This window comes from Haliaeetus leucocephalus, unplaced genomic scaffold (genome assembly GCF_000737465.1).
Source record: "Haliaeetus leucocephalus isolate CR32 unplaced genomic scaffold, Haliaeetus_leucocephalus-4.0 Scaffold0, whole genome shotgun sequence".
NCBI classification, from domain to species: domain Eukaryota; kingdom Metazoa; phylum Chordata; class Aves; order Accipitriformes; family Accipitridae; genus Haliaeetus; species Haliaeetus leucocephalus.
The window spans coordinates 10,861,296-10,881,173 of record NW_010972436.1 but is presented as its reverse complement, the minus strand read 5'-3'; the positions used below and the strand labels follow the sequence as shown (position 1 = coordinate 10,881,173).

Genomic DNA, 19,878 nt, shown 5'->3' with positions numbered 1-19,878 from the left:
AAAATTTAGTTCTTATGCTTACTTCTGTCAAGTTTGCTACTGTTTAATGCAATAATGGGGTATTTATGAATGCAGACTGTCTAAACTAGACAAAGTATAACCTGGATAGAGACTTTTTTCTCTTAAACTTAGGCCATTGTTAACCTTTATTACAAATTTGATTTTGCTTAAAATGGAATTAAGATCTAAGAAAAAGAAGGGAAGACAGGCATTACAGAAAGAAAGCAGAGCTGGATAACAACTTTACAACTGACAATACAGCCAATTTATCCTTCACATGACTGGAAATTACAAATCACAAAAACTTTAATTTTTGCTGACGGTTTCAATAAAGAAAGTTTTACAAGAAAATTATATTTTCACAGGCAAATGTATTCTAAAGTAGATACAGTTCAGATGGTCTCTGGAACCATTAGTCCAAACCCCAACCATCCATCCAGTGGATGGACAGTACCTCCAGCTGGGCTACACACAACCAAATCAAAGCCTAATTTCCCCAGGCACAGACATACAGACCTCCTGTACATCGTTCAGGGCACCCTTCCCAGCTACTAGCATTAGGCTCCTCAGCACCAGCAGCTTTGTGCAGCACTCTCCTCAGCCACTGGGTTCACAATGCTTTTCTGCTGCAATCAGCTCTGCAGCTCTGCAGGCGTTCACTTAACCCCTTCTAAAATTGTGTATGCCCTTCAGCAAGATCCGTGCTGTGCCTCGAGCCTATAACACTACAGATGCAATACATTGCCTCCCTTCCTTTTTTTACATACTGCTATGATTATAAAAGCATATCGAGAATTATTTTCTGCTTAGAGATTTCTCGTATTACTTTAGCTAACATAGCATTTGCCCCTTTCTTGTTTCTGGCCCGAGTCCTAACAGAAGTTCCTCATTCTCAGACTATGTCACTTCGTTCTCATTCTCCCTCAGAAAACTCATTCTGATTTCTGTCACCTTCTTCCTCCAGACAGACTCCCATTTCTCATTCTACTGTGCCAGCAAATAACTGTCAACCCGGTGCAATGTCCCATTTTCAGGTACAGTTCTATGCATTGTTGAACACAGCTCCAGTGAAAGTTTTTTGTGTGGGTCTCCTCCTTATCCCACCATACCCCAAAATAATTTGGTGTGGGCTATTTCTTGACTGCTTTAAGATATATTGCAGTTCTGTCCATGTTCAGAAAAATTCACAGTAACCAGATCCATTACTTGAAAGCGACAGTACATGAAGCAATGGGGGACTTTGGCAGTACCTTACGAAGTAATAATTTCAGGGTGGACCAGTCCCGAGATCTCTAATATTGCCCAAACTCTTATTGATGTAAACAAGAATTTTCCCAAGGAATAGCTGAGGAGAAAAACTGGGAAGTTTTTGAGGCCGTGATGACTCAGACCTTTCTCGTGCTTGTTTATGATAGCTATATATTGGTACCCTGACTGGGATAATAAAAAAATATATATTATTATAATTATAAATGGTAAATTCTATTTACCCTAACTCTACTCTAATTCTATTCACCCTAATTCTTTTTCTTGTAATATTTCACTTATAACTCCTATTAGTATCTTAAATTTTCAAGTAACCTAAATTTCTAAAAACTGAAGCAATTTTTTATTTCTGAAATAGCTCATGCTTGTTACAGTGCTATATTCAGAAGCAGCTGGGTCAAACTCAGTTCCTTATGAACAGCCCTTGAAACATTAAAAATGCATGAATAGCCAAGAGCCTCAGTTGCATAACCAAGGCCAAGGAGGAACCAATAAATCTCTGCCAGTTAGCCCTATTCATCAGTAACTTTTGTTTGACTAAAGCGTATCAGCTAGAAAAGCAACCTGTCATAGTTGGAAGATTTAGAGAGATGAAGAACCTCTTGCTTCCCTTGATAATTTGTCAGAATAATGAATCATTTCTACTGTGAAAAATGTTGTGCATTACTCCTGATTTGAATCTGCCCAACTCTCCAGTTATAACCTTTAGTTTGTGTTATGATTTTCATTGCTATTCTAAAGAGCCAATATAAAACCAGTATATTTTCTCCTGCTTCAGGAGACTTACATTTCTTAATCAAGGAGGTGCTCTATTTTGATAGGATCAACAGATTAAGAAATTCATGGTTCTTGGAGAGAAATAGTTTCACCAGATGTCATACCATTTGGAGTGATTTACTTCTGCAACACTCCCTTCAACAATATTGAGCCTGAAACTATAGCATGCATTCTTGTCACAGGGCGCATCCAGAGAGAAGACTACTCTTGAGTCTTAACCACCATCTTCCTAGAAAGTAACTCCTTCTCCTTATATGATAGCATCGCATTAGGAACTTTTGTGAACTTGCAGTTCAAAAGATTCTTAAATCCCTTCCAGACTTACTATTTTCCAGGGTACAGCTTACCCCATTCTTGGAAATTGTCTGGCTATAAGAAAAAAAAGAAAGCTTCACCACGACAACAATAAAAAACTTCAATACATTGAACAGAGAAGTGATGGCATCTCCTTCACTTGGAATATTCAATACTCAGCTTGACTTGGCCGTGGATAACCTAATCTAAGTTCCTGCTTTCTACAGCAGTTCAGATAGTGTCCAGCGGTCGTTTCCTACTTAGACTTTGCTATGACTCATGATGACATTCTTGCTCAGGTGCGGTTAATTCATTCTCCATTAAGTTTTTCAAAAGATAACACAGAAGTTTACGAAATCATTTGGTCTTGTAGGTTTGTAATGCCACTGCTAGTTCTTTCAATACCAACTTGGTATCTTCTTTTAAGCTCTTATGTGTGAAAAGTTTGATCCATGTAGTATTGCAGTTTACTGAACGTTTTAGATACATCATGTATTTATACCATGCTCATAATCATAAACATTAATTGGCTCTACTCTTTACCCCCAGAAAGTGACGCTGCAGGCAGCTGCATGCTTCTACACCACCAGCAGCAGATTTGGCCGCACAGGAACTGCGTGCGGGGCATATGCTTGTCTGCACACAAACACATGCACACGTTGCCAAAGATGGTCACTTTGGTCTGACAGTTCATTACCTCTGGCTTTACCTTTTAGCCCAAAGGACATGTTTACGCATCTGACTAAAATCCTTCCTCACCTGTTTCGTTTGCAATTTTCTTTGTAAAATCACCATTCTAACACTTGTGTCTCTTCACATCTTTAAAGAATTTCTTGCCAACCTTTTTTGTGTATTTTAATGATGAAGTATTCAGGAAACAAAAGATAATCTCATATTAAAATACACCCTCTGAGGTTGGGATACACTCTGATTTTGTAACAAGATACTGTGTACCTGACAGGACAATATGTCAAACTCCTATGGCAAAAGATTGTAATGCAATTGTTTGGCAGCCTAAGCAGAGTGAATTTCTTGACCAAAGCCCAGATCCCAGTAACAAGCTACATCTCTATAAAAGCTGCCTTTTATCATATTCCCAACAACTGTGTCAAGAAGTGACCACATATAACATTCTTCTATATGGAAAATTTTAACTTCTAGCTATATTTACCTCTTCCCAAATGAACTCGTATTTCACCACAAATTTACAAAAAATATAAAGTAGGTTTGAGCAACCAAATTCAACAATGTTGTGTTAAACTCAAGTTGACAAACCAGGATGAGAGTACTTTATTACCAACCTTTGGAGCAACCCACAGATTTCTTCAAATGTTAAACATCACCTACTTCTCCCTCTGCTAGTCTCAATGGGGAGCAAGTCTTGAGGCACCCTGATCATTCTCCTGAAAACCTCTTTTGGGAAACATCCAGATGATGGTCTTCCCCTGCCTGTGACTGCAGGTAAATCACATTCTTGATTTCAATATTCCAAGAGGAAGAGTAGAAACTATGTTGGTATCACTGACCAGCTATTTCCCAGGACTAAAAGCAGATGACCTGTTCCAATGGTCCAGCCATGCTGGACGCTAATACACCTCTGGCTCCTCTACAAGGGGTTGAGGCTGGGAGGAATCTGTATCTTTTTGATATTTCATCCTTTAAATAATTTCCTGGATGCTACAATAATCTTCTCTCTCCAGCTATCAAGACAGTGATCCCTAAGCACCTGCTACTACTAGTCTTTCTGTAAAGGTCACTGTACTCTACAAATGATTTGTGGTAGCCTGTAATGCAGGCAGGAAGAGAAAAAAAACACCCTGCAAAGGAAAGAAAAAGCAAAACAACTGCATCATGGTTTGCTTTCATTTTGTTTATCTAGTATTGTGGCTGAACAAAACTCTGAGAAGTTTCTTGGCTTGTGAAACGGTATCTGCAAATCTTTAAACCCTGAGCTTGTTATTAATGGTTGGATTAATTCAAGTTGTATAAAACTGCTTAGATTAAGACTGCGCTGCTTTCATGTGAAGTAGCACGGCGATGTGTCAGAGAAACAAATACAGGTTTTGTCCTGTTGACTCTCAGACTGCTAATTAGAAAAAGGGTGAAAAGGCCCTGTTACATGGCCTGTGATCTTATCCCTTATCCTTTCTGACCAGCACAATCTGGCAGGAAAGAAATAGCTCTACTGATAAGAAGGAATATCTCCCGCTCTTTTAAGTGAAGGTAGAGTAGCTGCTCTCCTTCAAGTCAAACAGAGCTCATAGTACAGTATTTATTTAAGAAATTTTCCAATATGATGAATTATTAACTTGTTTCAATTGTGTCTTTTTGGATTAGGCTGAGGCAAAGAAGTACAACTCCCACAATGTCTCCAGATCTCAGCATCACTTTTCTTTTGATCAGTGCACTTCGGACTCACAGAAGCAAATTGTAATCATATTATCAGTAAAAAAATACTGCTGAAAAACAGCACTTGTAATACCAGTTTAATCAGATGCTTTTGAAATCATCTACAACGAACAGCAGTTAAGCCAAACACCCACCTGGGATGGTGAAGTCAGTTTGATGTTTGTATATTCCTACTTATTGAGACCTTCCAATAGGAAGAGCTTAGTTATTACACATCATCTGCCTTGTCACATATTTACATGGAGCTTTTGGGAAAGGCAGTGGGCAAAAACTGCCTTTATTAAACTGCTGACAACCAACTTCACTTCCATGGGGGATATTTGAGCATCATGCCTAATGTGAGTCTGAAGCAGGGGCTTAGATGAGAAACAACTGGTTGATCCTCCTCTTAGATGAGAACAAAGTGACAGGAGAGATAAGAGACATCATATGGGCTCTGGAGCTGGGCAGATTTGTTCTTTGCAGTGCTTCTTGGTGCCTGAACTTTCAAATTATCAAATAGTAGAGTTATGGGTATGACTGCTTACCTGTCTGTTATTAACAAGAAAATTGGAAATTCTCCCTTTATTTGTGAACCAAGGCAGTCTAGCAACGTAAAAGACAAACTATGTGGTTTTGTTGAGCATGATATCACAATATACTGTTAACCCTGCAGTCTCTGCCAGTCATTAGTTTTCAAAAGGATTTTAGTGGTTCTGCTCTTAAGTGCAACACCCAACACAACTAGAACTGACTCAGGTGAAACGTTTTCCATGGCTAATCAAGGCATTTCTTCCCCCCATATCTCTTATTCAACTTTCCTTCCCTCTTAGATTTCAGATAAAATAACTTAAATCTTACTATTCCAACAGGACGCCGCCAGACTCAGCTACTTTGCTGAATTCGGGTGAACAAATGCAGGTGATTTTGTGGGTTGGCAGAGATAACAATATGAAATCAGGCTGGCTGTTTTAGTTAAATGAGCAGTCAAACAGTATGTAAGCTTGTTTCCAAATATAGGTCCTTGCCATATACTGAGGTAAGTAAAACCAGATCATCACCCTCGTCTCCACCGAAACTATTTGAAGGCAGAGTGAACATTTTGAAACGATGACTGCATTTTAAAAGACCTCTGAAAGATCACAGAACCCAGACATTCAAGAAGGTTTTCAAACCCCAGGGAAGATAAGCCGAAAACAAAGCAGCAGTGGCTAGACAAACCTCACTTGAAAGGCTCGATAACTTTTGTCTGACTGCTTTTTTCAGAGGAAGTTAGAAGTTAGAAAAGCTATTCGGCCCTCAGAATCTAATAGTGTGATCCTAAAATTAAAAAAAAGAAAAAGACAATTAAAAAAGCATAGACATTTTGGCAGTATCCAGGGAAGTCTGACAAGCGGCAGCAGAAAGCACAGATCAAAAGAACACATAAGTTCTTTTATTGTAGAAAATACCTAGAATTCCATGTTTATCTTACCACAATAAGCTACTGAATGGTTATCTAAGCTGCCCTTGTTTTGCCAGGCAACTCAATACATCTGTAGGTTTTACCCCGCATTAGTCTGGTGTGTTTAAAATGCTACACAGCAAGTAAATCTAACCTAAAAGGTTACACATCTCCTTAGGAAAAAGTCTTCACAGCAAGGGATCACCTTAAACAGAAAACCTTTTTTTGGTATCAATTCAGAATTATTTGCCCCAGTTTCTACAACTAAAATCACATAGCTGTGATATATCACAAAAAGCCCGACCCCTTCTCTCTCTAGTAATACATTGCTAATAGTATTGTGAGAAAGCCGCAAAAGTACAATAAAAAAGACCCAACCCAACATGAGAAGCACCTCACAAATACCTGTTGAAGTACTTGTGAACATTTTTTTTTTTAATTTCCTCAGTTCTCCTTTTATAAACTATTAAAAGTTTCCCTAAATTCCAAGCTGGCTTTGCCTATATAACACAGTCACAAAGAAATCTGTCTAACATAAGTGGAACTGTTCTTGGCAAAATAACATCTCTGAGACAGGTTTAAGTCATGCAGAAACATGACTGAACTTGTGAGTTCGCAGTTTCTTTAAAACAAAGCAATACTTGCTGTCACAGCATGAGGAAAAAAGATATCTCAAACCCAAAATATTACAGCAGAAGCAAGAGAAGACATGGGGAAAAAAAGTAGCTTGCTCATCCTCACTGTCCAAGTATCTTCGGAGTAGAAGTCTACTGTTTTCTAACCCTTCAATTCAGAAGAGGCCCACAAAGTAGCAGTTACTCCAGAGTCCTGGAAGACTTCCAGTAAATAGATTAAACCTTACATATAAACACTCTCTATAATTACAGAAGAAAGCATCTTGGGTTTTGGACAGCATATGACAAATTTTGAAACCATGAGATGAAATCGAATTGTATTTTAGCATGGTTCACGGGAAGCCTTTCTTCTGTAGACTGTCAGTATCCCTCTCAAAAACTTCTGATAACTACTGTAGCAACCTGAAGTTTTTTGCGCTTTTCAAAGTCAACCTAGAAATGTGTATAGACAATAGGATAATACTAATGAACACTTCAGGACATTCCTTCTTATAGGGAGCAGGCTTTTGAAAAAAAATGATCTATCCAAAAGCTTCCACTACCTCCTACACAAGCCCCACAAAGCAAAGCCCTGGCTCTTCATCAGAGCTGTACCTGGCTTGCAGAAGAGGCACCAGAGGAGCAGCAAAGAACTGAGAGGCTCCTTTTTCTTCTTGGTTGTGCCACAGGAGTACGAGTGGTTACCTCCTCCTCAAAATCCATCCCCTCGGTAGCAGACTGCCGCCAGCACAGAGCGACAGAACCAGGAGCAGCCCGAGTCCCTCTCCCTCCCAGTGTAGATGTTCTATAGGTGTGCATATGCAGCAGAGCCTCATCTGACGTGAAATTTCGTTACACATCCGGGTGTACGAATGACTCATATAAATAAAAAATACTAGTTTCTCACGGCTGCATGCTTGCATACGGGTGGGGATTGAACAAATACACATTTGCACATGGGCTAGAGCTACCCTTCTGTGACAAGATTAATACCCAAGACCAAGGAGGTCACGATTTAACAATGAAGAAAGAGGGTAAAACACGCACAGCGAAAAGACACGCGCAAAAAGTGCGACCAAAGGAATACAAATAGTTAATGCTATGGTGAAATCTCTCGTGGAATTAAGCTACAGCAACAACCAAGTATCACACGCGACCTCCGCAACGGTCCTGCGTTACTGAACGCTATTCATTAGCCTCGGGAGGAAACCTGACTCCTTGCAGTAGGGTCCCAGGCTCGGTATGGGATTAACCCAGTTGTTCAGGACGGGATTAGAAAGCTGTGGCCGGGAGCCCTGCCTTCGCAGCAGCAGTGCCCGTCAGCTGCCGAGTGCGAAGGAGCTGTGAGAGCCCGGCGTGCCGGCCAGCAGCAGCAGCAGCAGCAGGTGCCTGCAGGACCTGCCACGGCGTCCGGCGCGGAAAACGCTTGGTAAAAATAAGATAGAAGGGAAGTACACATAAGCCAGAAATGCTTGCATCTGATTTCAGAGGAAGAGCACGTTGGTCAGACAACCTGCTAGGGGTTTGAGCCAACTGTACTCCGGTCAGCTGGAACGCTTTTATCGACAATACCAGCGCCGTGAGGGCCAAGGAAAACATTTTGTGATCTGCGCCTCCTCACCCCACCCCATCCCATCCCACCCTTTTAAGATGTTCAGAAGGGAGAAGTTCTCCCCTGATTTCCAGAAAGATTTCGATGCTGTTTCTATCACGTGCTTTCATTTAAGTTCTCCAGCGACAGACACCATACCAATTGCCTGTGGTAAAACAGGGAGAGTCCCCAGGCTGCGGAGCACAGAAGCCCCCCGTGGCCCCGCTCGCCCACACAGGACCATGCCAGGGGCTGGCAGAAGGCACCATCCTGCCTGTACCCCCAGCACTGCATTTAGTATTAGCCAAAAAAGATGGCAGCTTGGATCAGCAGCTGAAAACCGACTGAAACAATAGTGATCCCAATAAAAAAACCACCAAATACTGCCAGCATTTACTGACAAATCATGGTACCTGCAATGCCCTGGTGATTCCAGTTCTTCCATAGCCCTCGGTAGTAGATGTTGACATAACGTTGTCTTTTTAATGCAAAGCTACTGAGCAATTTTAATATGAAATAGCTTTTTTAAAAATAAAGAATGCATGATATGCATAATGAAAGAGTGAAATTTGCGCACATCACCTGTGAGGTTTTGGAGTGGTTTTGTTTGTTTGTTTGTTTGTTTTAAAGACTTTTAGGGAAAAATATAACCTAGATCAAGAATTTACTGTAATGACCATCTCTCTGTAAAAAAAAAAAAAAACCAAAACAGTTTTTTAAGATCCATAGGAAATTTTATAAATGTCCTAGCTTTTCAGGTACACATTTTTAATGGAAGTGTTTATGTTACATGTATATTTTTAAATTAATTTTTTTACAGTGTGCTAAATGATAATTCTTCCTTCCAAACAATATTTACTGTTATTTAAATCAACCAACCAATGTCGTACAATTATTCAGCCAATGGGAAATAAGTGACATTTCTTCTTACTTACTCTAATCAAAGTCAAATATTTGTTCCTTCTGTGAGTAATTTATTACTAATTACAACAGTCTGATGTATGGTATTTTGCGTTACTAAAAATAGGGCTACAAATGAATAAATGCAGCTAAAATTATGCTTTCAAAGCACAGTGGAAGAAAGCCCAAAGCTCATACACAGACACTGACAGCAGGTCTGTTTCCAGACTTTGGACACCCACATACCCACAAAATAGGTGCAAATTGGAAAAGCCTCTACTTATTCATCTGGCAGTAAGTGTATTTGGAAGTGAATATAACATGTAAAATTTAAAATCAGACTCAACTTCTTTCAAACAAACAAAAAAAAAAGTTTTAACTCTTTGGTTTTTCACTGTTTACTTCTTCCTCTTGCTGCCTTCCTCCATCCTCCATCTTCCTCCAGACTGGAAGAATACATAACCTTTGACTGAAATTGAATTACAATTAGTTTTTCTATTTTGAAAGTAATCAGTGCAAGAGCATAGAGACAGTCTATTCAATGTATATGTAAAAAATGCAAATCCTTTAGAGGCTGAAATATTCTTAAAACTTAGTTGAGCTCTGGAATTTACAGTCATGAGACATTAACATAATCAAGAATTTAGCAATACAAAACAGAACTGGACAGTCATGCAGGTATCAAGAAGATTCAGTCTTACAACTAACAAGAATGTAATTTTTGAAGATAAAATAAATCTCAAGATGTGGGACAAAATAATCTGCAACTACTAAAGACATACATGATGTGCATGGCCGACTATCCAACACCCACCTCCTGAGAGGTTGTTAGAACCTCCTTAAGAACTCACAGCAGAAGCCGTGGTGAAAAACATATTACTGGTCTTTCTGCATTTCAGACATAACCTAAGACAATAGCTTCTCTATTCCTTTTTTTAACAACTAATTTTAATTTTCAGGGTGGTTTTTGGTTTTGTTTTGTTTTTTTTTTTTCAAGTGAAGTGCACCTATGGCTGTGTATTAATCAGGCAGTGAAAACCTCTCCTAAACTTAAACAAATTACGACACTCCGTGTTTACTAACGCAGCAATCTCCCAGTGAATGAATGGAATCACTACAATCCACAACACAAGAGATCACACAAAATGCAGTAGTACAAAAGGTAATTAATGACAAAAAATCCACAAAACCAAAAAAGGACCCTTCAAAACCATCTTAACCAACCATAAGTCCCTGCGTTGGCTTGATGTCTCAAGATGAAAAATTTAATACCACCAGATTCTGAATTTACTGAACTGGTACAATTACCATGATTGGGTGAACATTAAAAACACACATTTCAGCAGCTGCTGTCAGAGTCATAGGTCTTGGCTGCAATCTTAACAATAGCACTCTTTCTCCTGATGTACTCATTTGAAGAGAAAGGAAATTGGAATATATGTTCATAAGCGATTTGCTTGTCTTATTTACTCTTGTTCTTTTATTTGAGCCCAGAAAAGAGATTTAAATCCCAGGGATTATGGTTATCCCAAGCCAGTTAATCAGGTGACTTCAGTGCAATTTGACTTTGTTAGAAAATCAACTGAAAAATGGTGTAACACAGCAGCAATGGTCCAGAGGTGCATTTACTTTGCTAATGACTGACATAAATATGTGCTCCCCTCCCAAGTGACAATGTGCAAAGAGCACAAAAATGTTCCCAGTGGGAAGCTAACAGAACTATTCAGCTGAACAACCCAAGCACATTCACAGCCATTTGCAGGGAAATGATCTTGAGACACAGCAAATATTAATAAATATTGAGGCTAATCACAGGCTACAGAAGGAACCCCTGACCAATGACCAGGGAAGCTACGCTGTAACCTCAGCTCTACCACCAGCACTATCTGTTGCCCTCACCCAAGACCTCTGCCTGTCTGTGATGCTCCTCTTCTGCCAACCAAGTGATTCTCATACCTTCTGTAACACACCTCCAGAACTACGGACAAGGGAGAACGCCTGCTCAAAAACAGCATGGCCAAAGATTTCTGTAGACCAGGGCTTCATTTGCACTTCCATCACAAACTTCTTGTGCTCTCTTAAGTGAATAAGGGGCTTGAAATGAACATTGGGGTCACTGACAAGCCCCACCTAGAATGGTGCTTGGAGGACATCTCCCATGCTGTTCACCCCTGAGTTGGGCATGAAACACAGCAACCTGAGGTGCTCTGGTTTAAAAGTAGAGTTGGAAGAGGAAGCAGTGGCAAAGCACCCTTCATACATCAATCTACTTCTGCAGAATATGTAAAGAAAGAGGGGAAGATTTGGCTTTCTGGTTGCCTAAGCCTGAGGGAAGTTCTACAGCCACGTCTCCGTCTCAGGGCAGAGGACCTTGATAACCAGGTTAAAGCAACACGGGGCCAGGGCTCTCTCCATCACTCACTCCTGAAACTGCTGCCAAGAAGGAGCGCAAGGTTCCCTGGCCAGGGAGAGCGTGAAGAGAGGAGCTCAGTTCTGCAGTCCTGTGATGAGGTTCATTCAGCGGCTGACCTGAGGGGCTAACCACAAGGGTACAGTGACCAAACCCTGTAACACGCCGTTGCCCAGCGGCTCGACTTCAAAAGGGAAAATGTAGGGTTTGCCTATCCCAAATGCCGCCAAGCATCCCCAGAGGAAGGAGGGCACCAGGCAGAGGTTCGGAGGAGGCAGGAGATGCCTCTGCCACGGGGGTGGTCACTGCCAGGTCACCGCACGGGACGCGGGCTCCTCTGCTCTCCTCCCCTCTCACCACCGCTGAAGGAGTTAGTCCTGCGCTGAACCCATCCACCAAACGAGGCCCTGCTGACTGCTTTGGTGCAGGTTTTGGTAGTCATCTACAGAGGCAACCCAGAAAGCACCAGGACTAAACTGAATACGTGCGAAAACACATCTATAAATGCCTCAGGATATTTTCAGCCAGAAAAGCTTAAGTTTCTGAAACCTAAGGACTCTCAGGTGTCTGCCTGAACTGTGCTTTAAGGGGTACCAAAGTCGCAGAGTCTTATTGGATCTAACCCTAAGTACCGAAACAAGATTACTGTCATAAAATTAGATTAGAAAAATACACGTACAAAATTCACATGAACAAAGGTAAGCATGTAACAACTACCTGGGACTTCTGAGTTACAAACAATACATGCTATTTAAAATGCAGAGGCGTTGCCATAGAAGAGAAGTTACTAATCCTGTTGGGGCAAAGTAACTGCGCTGGTGTGTGGTTTGCATGGGGGGAGGGAAGGAAAAAGAAAAGGAATTGCTTTATGAGCCTTTTTGCAGCTTTGTTTTGTTTTCTTTTGAAAAAGAACAGCTTTTTTTATTATTATTACTTTTAACTGATAGATATAAATGAAGAAACTTATGTTTATCAAAGCAAGTGTTACCACTCTAGTTAAACTCCACTTACCCCCGAGATACCTTAGGGCTAGTAGTTTAATACATACCTTAATATGCTGCCTTACTTTTTTAAACTAAAGAGTAAAATTGAAAGACTTTCCACTGAGACATTCTACTAGGAATATTCTTCTTCCTCAACTTTTTCCCTTATAATGAATACAAATAAATCCACTTTTCTTTGCTAATAAACAAGCTTTTTGTTCATTTATCTATTGAGCTATTTATAAATATCTCGCAATCACAGCATTATCTGGGGGCTAAAGAGCATGTTTCAACTCAAAACAAATGGACATGTCATGTCATGTCCTTCCATAAACAAAAGCTAAGGGCTTGGAATCCAGCAGAGACTTAAGCTTGTAATCATGTTTCTTACGTTCATTTTGATAGCTTTTCTTAGGTACTTTTAACATTGTAAAATAAAAGCAGTTGCCCTTAACATACAGCAGCACTGGAAAGCAAGAAATTGTTGCACCAGATGGTACATGAGACAGGGGACACGTGTGGATGCTGCGGAGGGTCCCCCCTTCCCAAATGTGCAACGTGCTCTGTTGGACTTACAAAGACTCTCCAGGGAGGAGGGGGGGGGAATTGCCATCTCATTTGGGCAGGGATGTAGTACCCATCGCCGGAGAGGAGGCAGGAACTCACAGAAATCTCCTGAAACAACTTCTGAAACTTTTTTTTTCCCCTAAACAAATACCTACACAGCCTATGCTTACACAACAGCAAGTTCTAGCTGTATGACAGTGAACTCTCAGATAAAAATAGGCATTTTTTGATGACACATTATGTACAGCAGTATGTGAACTAAGTAGTATTCAACAAAATGGATTTTCTCAACTAGAAAAATCTGCAGCAACATATATCCAGATTAAAATCACATTCTTCACAGACACTGTGTACATTTTAAAATCAAATGTAATTTTTTAACTCTGTTTTTTTAATGGTATAGACTAGAAAAGTATTCACACAATATTAACACTAAATCAATTTCTCCTTACCCGATTCCATGGCATCAACCAGCAACAGTGTAATGAATGCAAAAATGCTAGTTCATTGGACACATTGTCATTTGTATATATTCTAGTACTAAATAATTAACACTCAGACTTTGGGAGAAAGGTCAAATTGAAATTAATTCTAAAATATTCCCATTACTGGCTTAGTTTCAAGATATAGGAGTAAAAGCAAAAGAGCTGTGGCCAAAAAAAAATTAGTGATTTCTTCACTTTGTACTCCTTTCAATCCATTCACTTTAATAACCAATACATGTTCCAAAAATTTATTTAACCTCGCCTGATCAAGCAACGCAGAACATCAGAAAACCTTTATACCCTGTTCTTTCACCTGGAATTAGATAACATTCTTACCATATTCTGCAGCCTCCTCATTCCCTAAATCCTGTTGAGGATTTACATTGAACTGAAGTTTCTCTCAAGTTTACGTTTCTCAGGTGTCTTTAGGCAGAACCTAAGATTTTTCTCTTTTCACGTTTTTAAGCTTGGACGTTAACTACCACAAGCCCCCACCCTTTCCCACCTACATCTAACCCTTTTCATCCTGAGCGATTTGAACCAACTGAACTTTGTAGCCCTGAACCTGCTTCCCGTCACCGTATCACAGCAGTGCCAGCGGGGGGGCTATCCCTTACCTACTGATGTTTACTGGACCTGTCGTGATTGATGTAAGCACAAAAGTGGTTGCAACTAAGAACCCAGGGATTTTACTCTCTTTCCAGAAGCACTGAAAATATCCCCCTTTTTCTATACCTAAAACCCGAAAGTCCCAACAGCCTTTCTGCTGCTGGACTTTAACCTCCAAACCTGCTTACACGTTACTAATGTACTTTTACCCAAAGAAAAAAATCTATTAAGAAATGCCCCAGCGTTACCCTATGGTATCAAAGGACATACTCAAAGTCAGTTTAACCAATTGATACTATGATCCATTTAAAAAAAAAAAAAAGCTTTGATATTTTTGCAGATATCAAATCCTGGAATAAATGCTGTTGTAATTTTAGCGCTCTATTTTAACAGTTAAAGGAGAGACATCTGGCAATAATCTACAAATAAATACAGTGTCTCCATTCTTAGTTTCTCCTCCAAAACACTACCTAGGACATTTTTGCAGCATGATTCATATAATCAACATAATACATTACAATGCCTTTCAAATAATTCCGAATTCTCTGTTCATTCAATAAAGAACTCATTTTCGAAAGAGAAAAGGGAACATGCCATGCCAGAAAACTTGCTTTATTGACTCAGCCCTACTGCCAGGAGGAACAACGTGGTGAAGTAAATTCCACGATTTCAAAAGCATTTTTTTACAGCGAGGGCAGAGAGAGAAAGAGGCTTATTTACCAAAATGTGAGATTCCACAGGTGAGGCCAGAGACGGTCTGAAATCCTCTTCCTTTAGTTCCAAAAGTTTTAATTTACGATGAAGCCTGTAATAATCCTTTCAAGCTGCCAGGTAAAACGCACGCCATATCTCAGCCGTATTTTCTTTCACCCTTTTGCAGTGTAACTTTGTTATTTGCATAAAGCTTAGTTCTGGCCTATGGGACTTTTTGAACATCTACATGTTAGATTAGTTGTCTTGACATGCTCTATCAAGCATGACATCATGAATCTCCATGGTAACCTTAACCACACCTGCCCAGATGCCAAAGTAACCTGTCATGTGCAGACCTAACTGAACATAACAAAAAAACCCTCAGCCACCATCTTCTAGGCACTCAGGCTTGCACAGGCAGCAGAAGGTTGGTTGGTTGTTTTTTTTTTTAAATTGATGGAAATCTAATTTCATTTGCCAATGTATTTGTTCTTCACGGAGCACTGGCTGTAACACTAGAGCTGTTCCTGACCCTTCCACATCTCCCAGTGTATTTTCTAGTCAAACAACAACAAAAGAAAGCTGTGGCAAACATCTTCCAGCTCTTTTTCTTAGGGCACGCTCATAAGCTCTGGCTCTGAAAAACTTCTACACACTCATTGTTGCTCTCTGCCCCTCAGAAAGGTTTTTTTTTTAGCGAGGTGACTTGTAAAACAGGTTCGCGGCAGGGATTAGCCCCCTCCCATGGCCAGGTTAGCATTTTAACCTCTTAATTGCTAACTCTTTTTCACCCTCGCAGCCACTGGCCCAGCCTTTACCCTTGTTCCTGCCCTCTCCTTCTCTGGTGACCGGAGTCAGCCCCACCTAAGCGGGTGACCACGTCCTGCCATGAGCTCCTCAGCAGATGACTCACACCATCTCAAACTTCCGAAGACCGAGACCGTTTTCCTCCTTCCTCTCTCTTTTTTCTTCCTAACTTTCCTGGGGATTACGGTAGCACCTTGCTTTCATTAACGCAGACGAGACAGCCTTGGCAGAGGCAAGGTATCCAAAGCTCCTGCAGAAACTTGCATTACCTATGAAAAAAGATTTTGGTCCTGGGCTTTCCAGGCTTCCAGGTGGAGGGAGCTCTGGTGCCCGGCTGCGGGGTTGTCTCACGAGGGGGAAAACCTGCAGCGTGAGGGCGAGCCGCTGGGCTGTGGGTCGCCGAGCTGCGGCCGTGGGGTGCTGCGTTCCCCTGCGGCGTTTTGGGGAGCACGAGGCATGGCACGCCTGCACCCCCGCAGCCGCTGCAAACTCACGTCCCAGTTTACCACAGGGACCAGCTTAGCTGCAGGTTATTTGCCTTGCGGCAGTATGCCGAGGCCCTTGTGCAAATAAAGACAGCCCCCCGTCTCTGTCGGCTTTCCTTTCCAGAATAAGGTATGGCAAACAGGCCAACAAACCCACGGGGTGGGGGAGGGATGATCTGTGTGCACAGCTGGGAGGTTTCAGGTCACCATGTTAGTTAACCATCAGTAATCCCCGCTGGCATTTTACCTGGCCACGATTGTACTTCTGATTTGTGGCAGGTTATCAAGAGTAGAAACGGGTCCTCAGGAGGCACATCCAGGGAGGGATTTATCTGAATAAACGAAGCCTGCAGGAAACCATTAATAATGTAGTGGAAGATACGGACAACAGTCAGAGCTAACCTTGCCGGTGGAGGCGATACAGTATGATCTGACAACATCAAATATTTTTTTTCCTGACGTTTATTTTCTGCAAACCAGGGGTCAGTTTGCCATACTCAGATACTGATGGACAGTAAAAAATGGACAAGAGAAGAAAGTCCATAGAAAAAGAGGTAATTACCAATCTTGATTTTCTGGCCCATATTTGTTGGTTATGGACCTGCCAGGGTTTAGAGCAAGCCAGAAGACAAATTATATGATATCCAAGGGACTATCTCCTGGTTGTAAGTAGTGGGATGTTTTATGTTCCAGCTGCACCATTTGACATAGAGATTAGAAAATGCCGTTGCATTAGCTACTATCCTTGATAGATCTCCCACAGTGGGGAAATTCCCACCATGGGTAATGTTGCCACTTTCCAGATAGTGGAGGAGCTAGAGAAGTAAGGGAGGAAAGGAACCTGGAAAATAAATCGTGACATTTTAATTCTATGTCTTCCCATACATTTTACAGATTTTGTATGTGATATATATACACACACATATATATGTTACATTCACATACCTACTACATGTGTATGTAGTTTGTCTTCTATACCACAGCTACACACATACATATATAAGAGGCAGGGGAAAGGAAGTATGTATGCTAAACACACATATACACCCTCCAAAGCAAAATTATATCATGGTCTTATTCATGGAGCAGCTAGATAAGCATGCATTGTATATACACACACATATATATATACACACATACATATAGCTATGTATACACAGAGGTGTATATATATACACACATACAAACACACACACACACACAAAATACACATATATGTGTGTGAACACATAGACAAAATTGGTAAGAAAAAAACCCTCCAAACTGTAATACCATGACCATAATAATTCTACTGCATCCAATGAGCCAGACTGTTGATTCACTACATTTCAACTAAGCAAATTTCTTACCATCGACTAGTATAACTTAGTTTTGCATGTTTTTAATGTGGCTTCTGTTCGGTTATCTTGGTTGGGTTTTTTTAAGTTATGCTGAATGGATGAAGTCTTCGGTCTTTCCCATTCCCAAGAAAGACAGTTTGATGCTCTAATAGTAACTTAAAGTTATTTTGGTTTAAAATTATTAAAAAACTCATTACATATAATACATATGTCTAATCATCCAAAAGTAGAAGCAGGAGACATTCACATGAATTTTACCCTCAATAAATTAGCAAGGATGACACATTTTAAACAAATAGCAGGAACAGTTACTGCATTCCTTCTGTAATTTATTGCCTTCAGAAAAGACTCAAATTACAAAATGTGTAGGGTGTAATGCTGTAGGCTGTTCAAACTGGGTTTGCAGTGTCTGCAACCCTGGAACTAAATATTTACATGACTCCAAAAGATCTAATCTCTGGATTTCACCCCCCTCCCACCCCCTTTATTTAATTTGTATGCTATCTTTATCCACCACCCAGCACATTCCACACAGTCACTAAAGTTCATGGAAGAGATAAGTGGGAAGAAAAAAAAAAATCAAGACTTTCAAAGGAAAGGAGGGAAGCTGTTTAAATATAAGGAATAGATCATCCTCATTAGAGCTGAGGTCTTGCAGCAATTTTAGCTGGATACATATGGATTCTAGCAGTTGTGTTCTGAGGCAGTGACAGCACCTGGGATCTCTAGAGAACCTGTCACAGAGACGTTGTAAGGGGGAGTTACCAAATTACAATCTTTCCAAACCTATAACAACGGTCTGATCCCCAAAGGTTTGGAAAGCTTCAGAAGAGGCTGGGAATTCAGGAAGAACACCCATAACAGAGTACAATATTTTTCCAACTTGTTTTTATTCCTTACTTACAATTAACTTCCTGTTAGTGCTGAAATACCTATAAAACACTAAGAAAAAAAAACTTCTATAAAAGGTTTGCTGTCAATCATTTGCTAAACTGGGAATAACGGGCACAAGATTTTTGAGCCTGAACTCTATATTCTGCTGGTTGATTGCAAAAAATCAATTATGGAGTAGAAAGTAGATTGTCTGTAAAGCTGAACAGATTGAACTCAACATTGCACCTAAAACCAGAGCCCAGAGTTAGGCTGCGAAGAGATCCTTGCATGGCATTCCCCGAATTCAGAAGGTCAGTGTGACGACAGCCTCCACCTGCTCTGAGAAATACATCAGCATGTCACATCTCCTCTGACCCTACATCTACTTTTTGCTGCTGAAAAGCAATTGTGGGCAGGCAAGAAGCAAACCACCTTAAGGTACGCTGCTGACAGACCAACGTGGATGTCAAAACAGCTTGGAGGAGGCAGATACCTGTGGATAAGTCTGTTCTGTTTGTGTTAAAAGACTCAAAAATAGAAAAGAAAGCAAATGAAAGGGTAACAGAGCCAGCTAAAGCATATAGACACACTCTACAGATATTTTCTTTTCTCCCAGGCAGTGGTGCCAATACTGAAAGTGTAACAGAAGTTAACAGCTGTTCTGTATTTTCCCTTCAGCTGTGAAAAGTAGATGGAGGCCCATATACTAAGATCAAGAATCTCACCTTCATCCCTTTCTCTATGTATGTTCTAAAAAAAAAATGAAAAGCTCTTCAAAAAATGTCAGTTTCAACAAGCAATTCCAAGGTAATATTGAACAGTTTCATTTTTATTATTGTTTCTTTGAATTTCAAGGGAGCAACTGAATCTTAGGCTACATCAAAAAAATCTGTTTAACGCTTTGTTACATTCTCACCTTTTGCAATGAGGTAACACTCAATTTTGTAGGAGTTATAAAGACTGTTTAACAAAAAGCAAGACACAAATTTGACTTCCATACCTGATCTCTCAGTCTCTCCTGGTGTCCCATTATTGCTGTAGCATGGTGGGGATATTTCTGTTTCAGATGCTCAAGAAAAGCCTCTCTCTTCCTGTCCATTTCCGAGGTTTGCATTCCCAGTATTTCTTTGGAACTGCGAGGGCCACCTACTGTATGTCTTCGAGGGATGTTTCGGGTGGACTTGGAATTAGAAGATGTGTGACTGTTTGGGGTCGAAAGGAGCTCCTTAGATCGTAGACATTCTGCATCGTCTAGTGATGTTACATGCAAACTGGTTTTTGCCTGGTCTGGAAAAAAAAAACCAATAAAAAACCCCAAAAGTGTATTATAAGAACTTAATCCCAACATCCAA

General features: G+C 40.5%; 1 protein-coding gene across 1 annotated transcript in view; it reads right to left on the bottom strand.

The window, feature by feature from the left end:
* Positions 1–19,878, bottom strand: part of LOC104840362 (sickle tail protein homolog) — a 103,430-nt gene that overhangs the window by 78,641 nt on the left and 4,911 nt on the right. Inside the window, exon 2 of the mRNA XM_010581296.1 lies at positions 19,527–19,813. Coding sequence (XP_010579598.1) covers positions 19,527–19,813 — 287 coding nt within the window. The remainder of the gene's footprint in view (positions 1–19,526; positions 19,814–19,878) is intronic.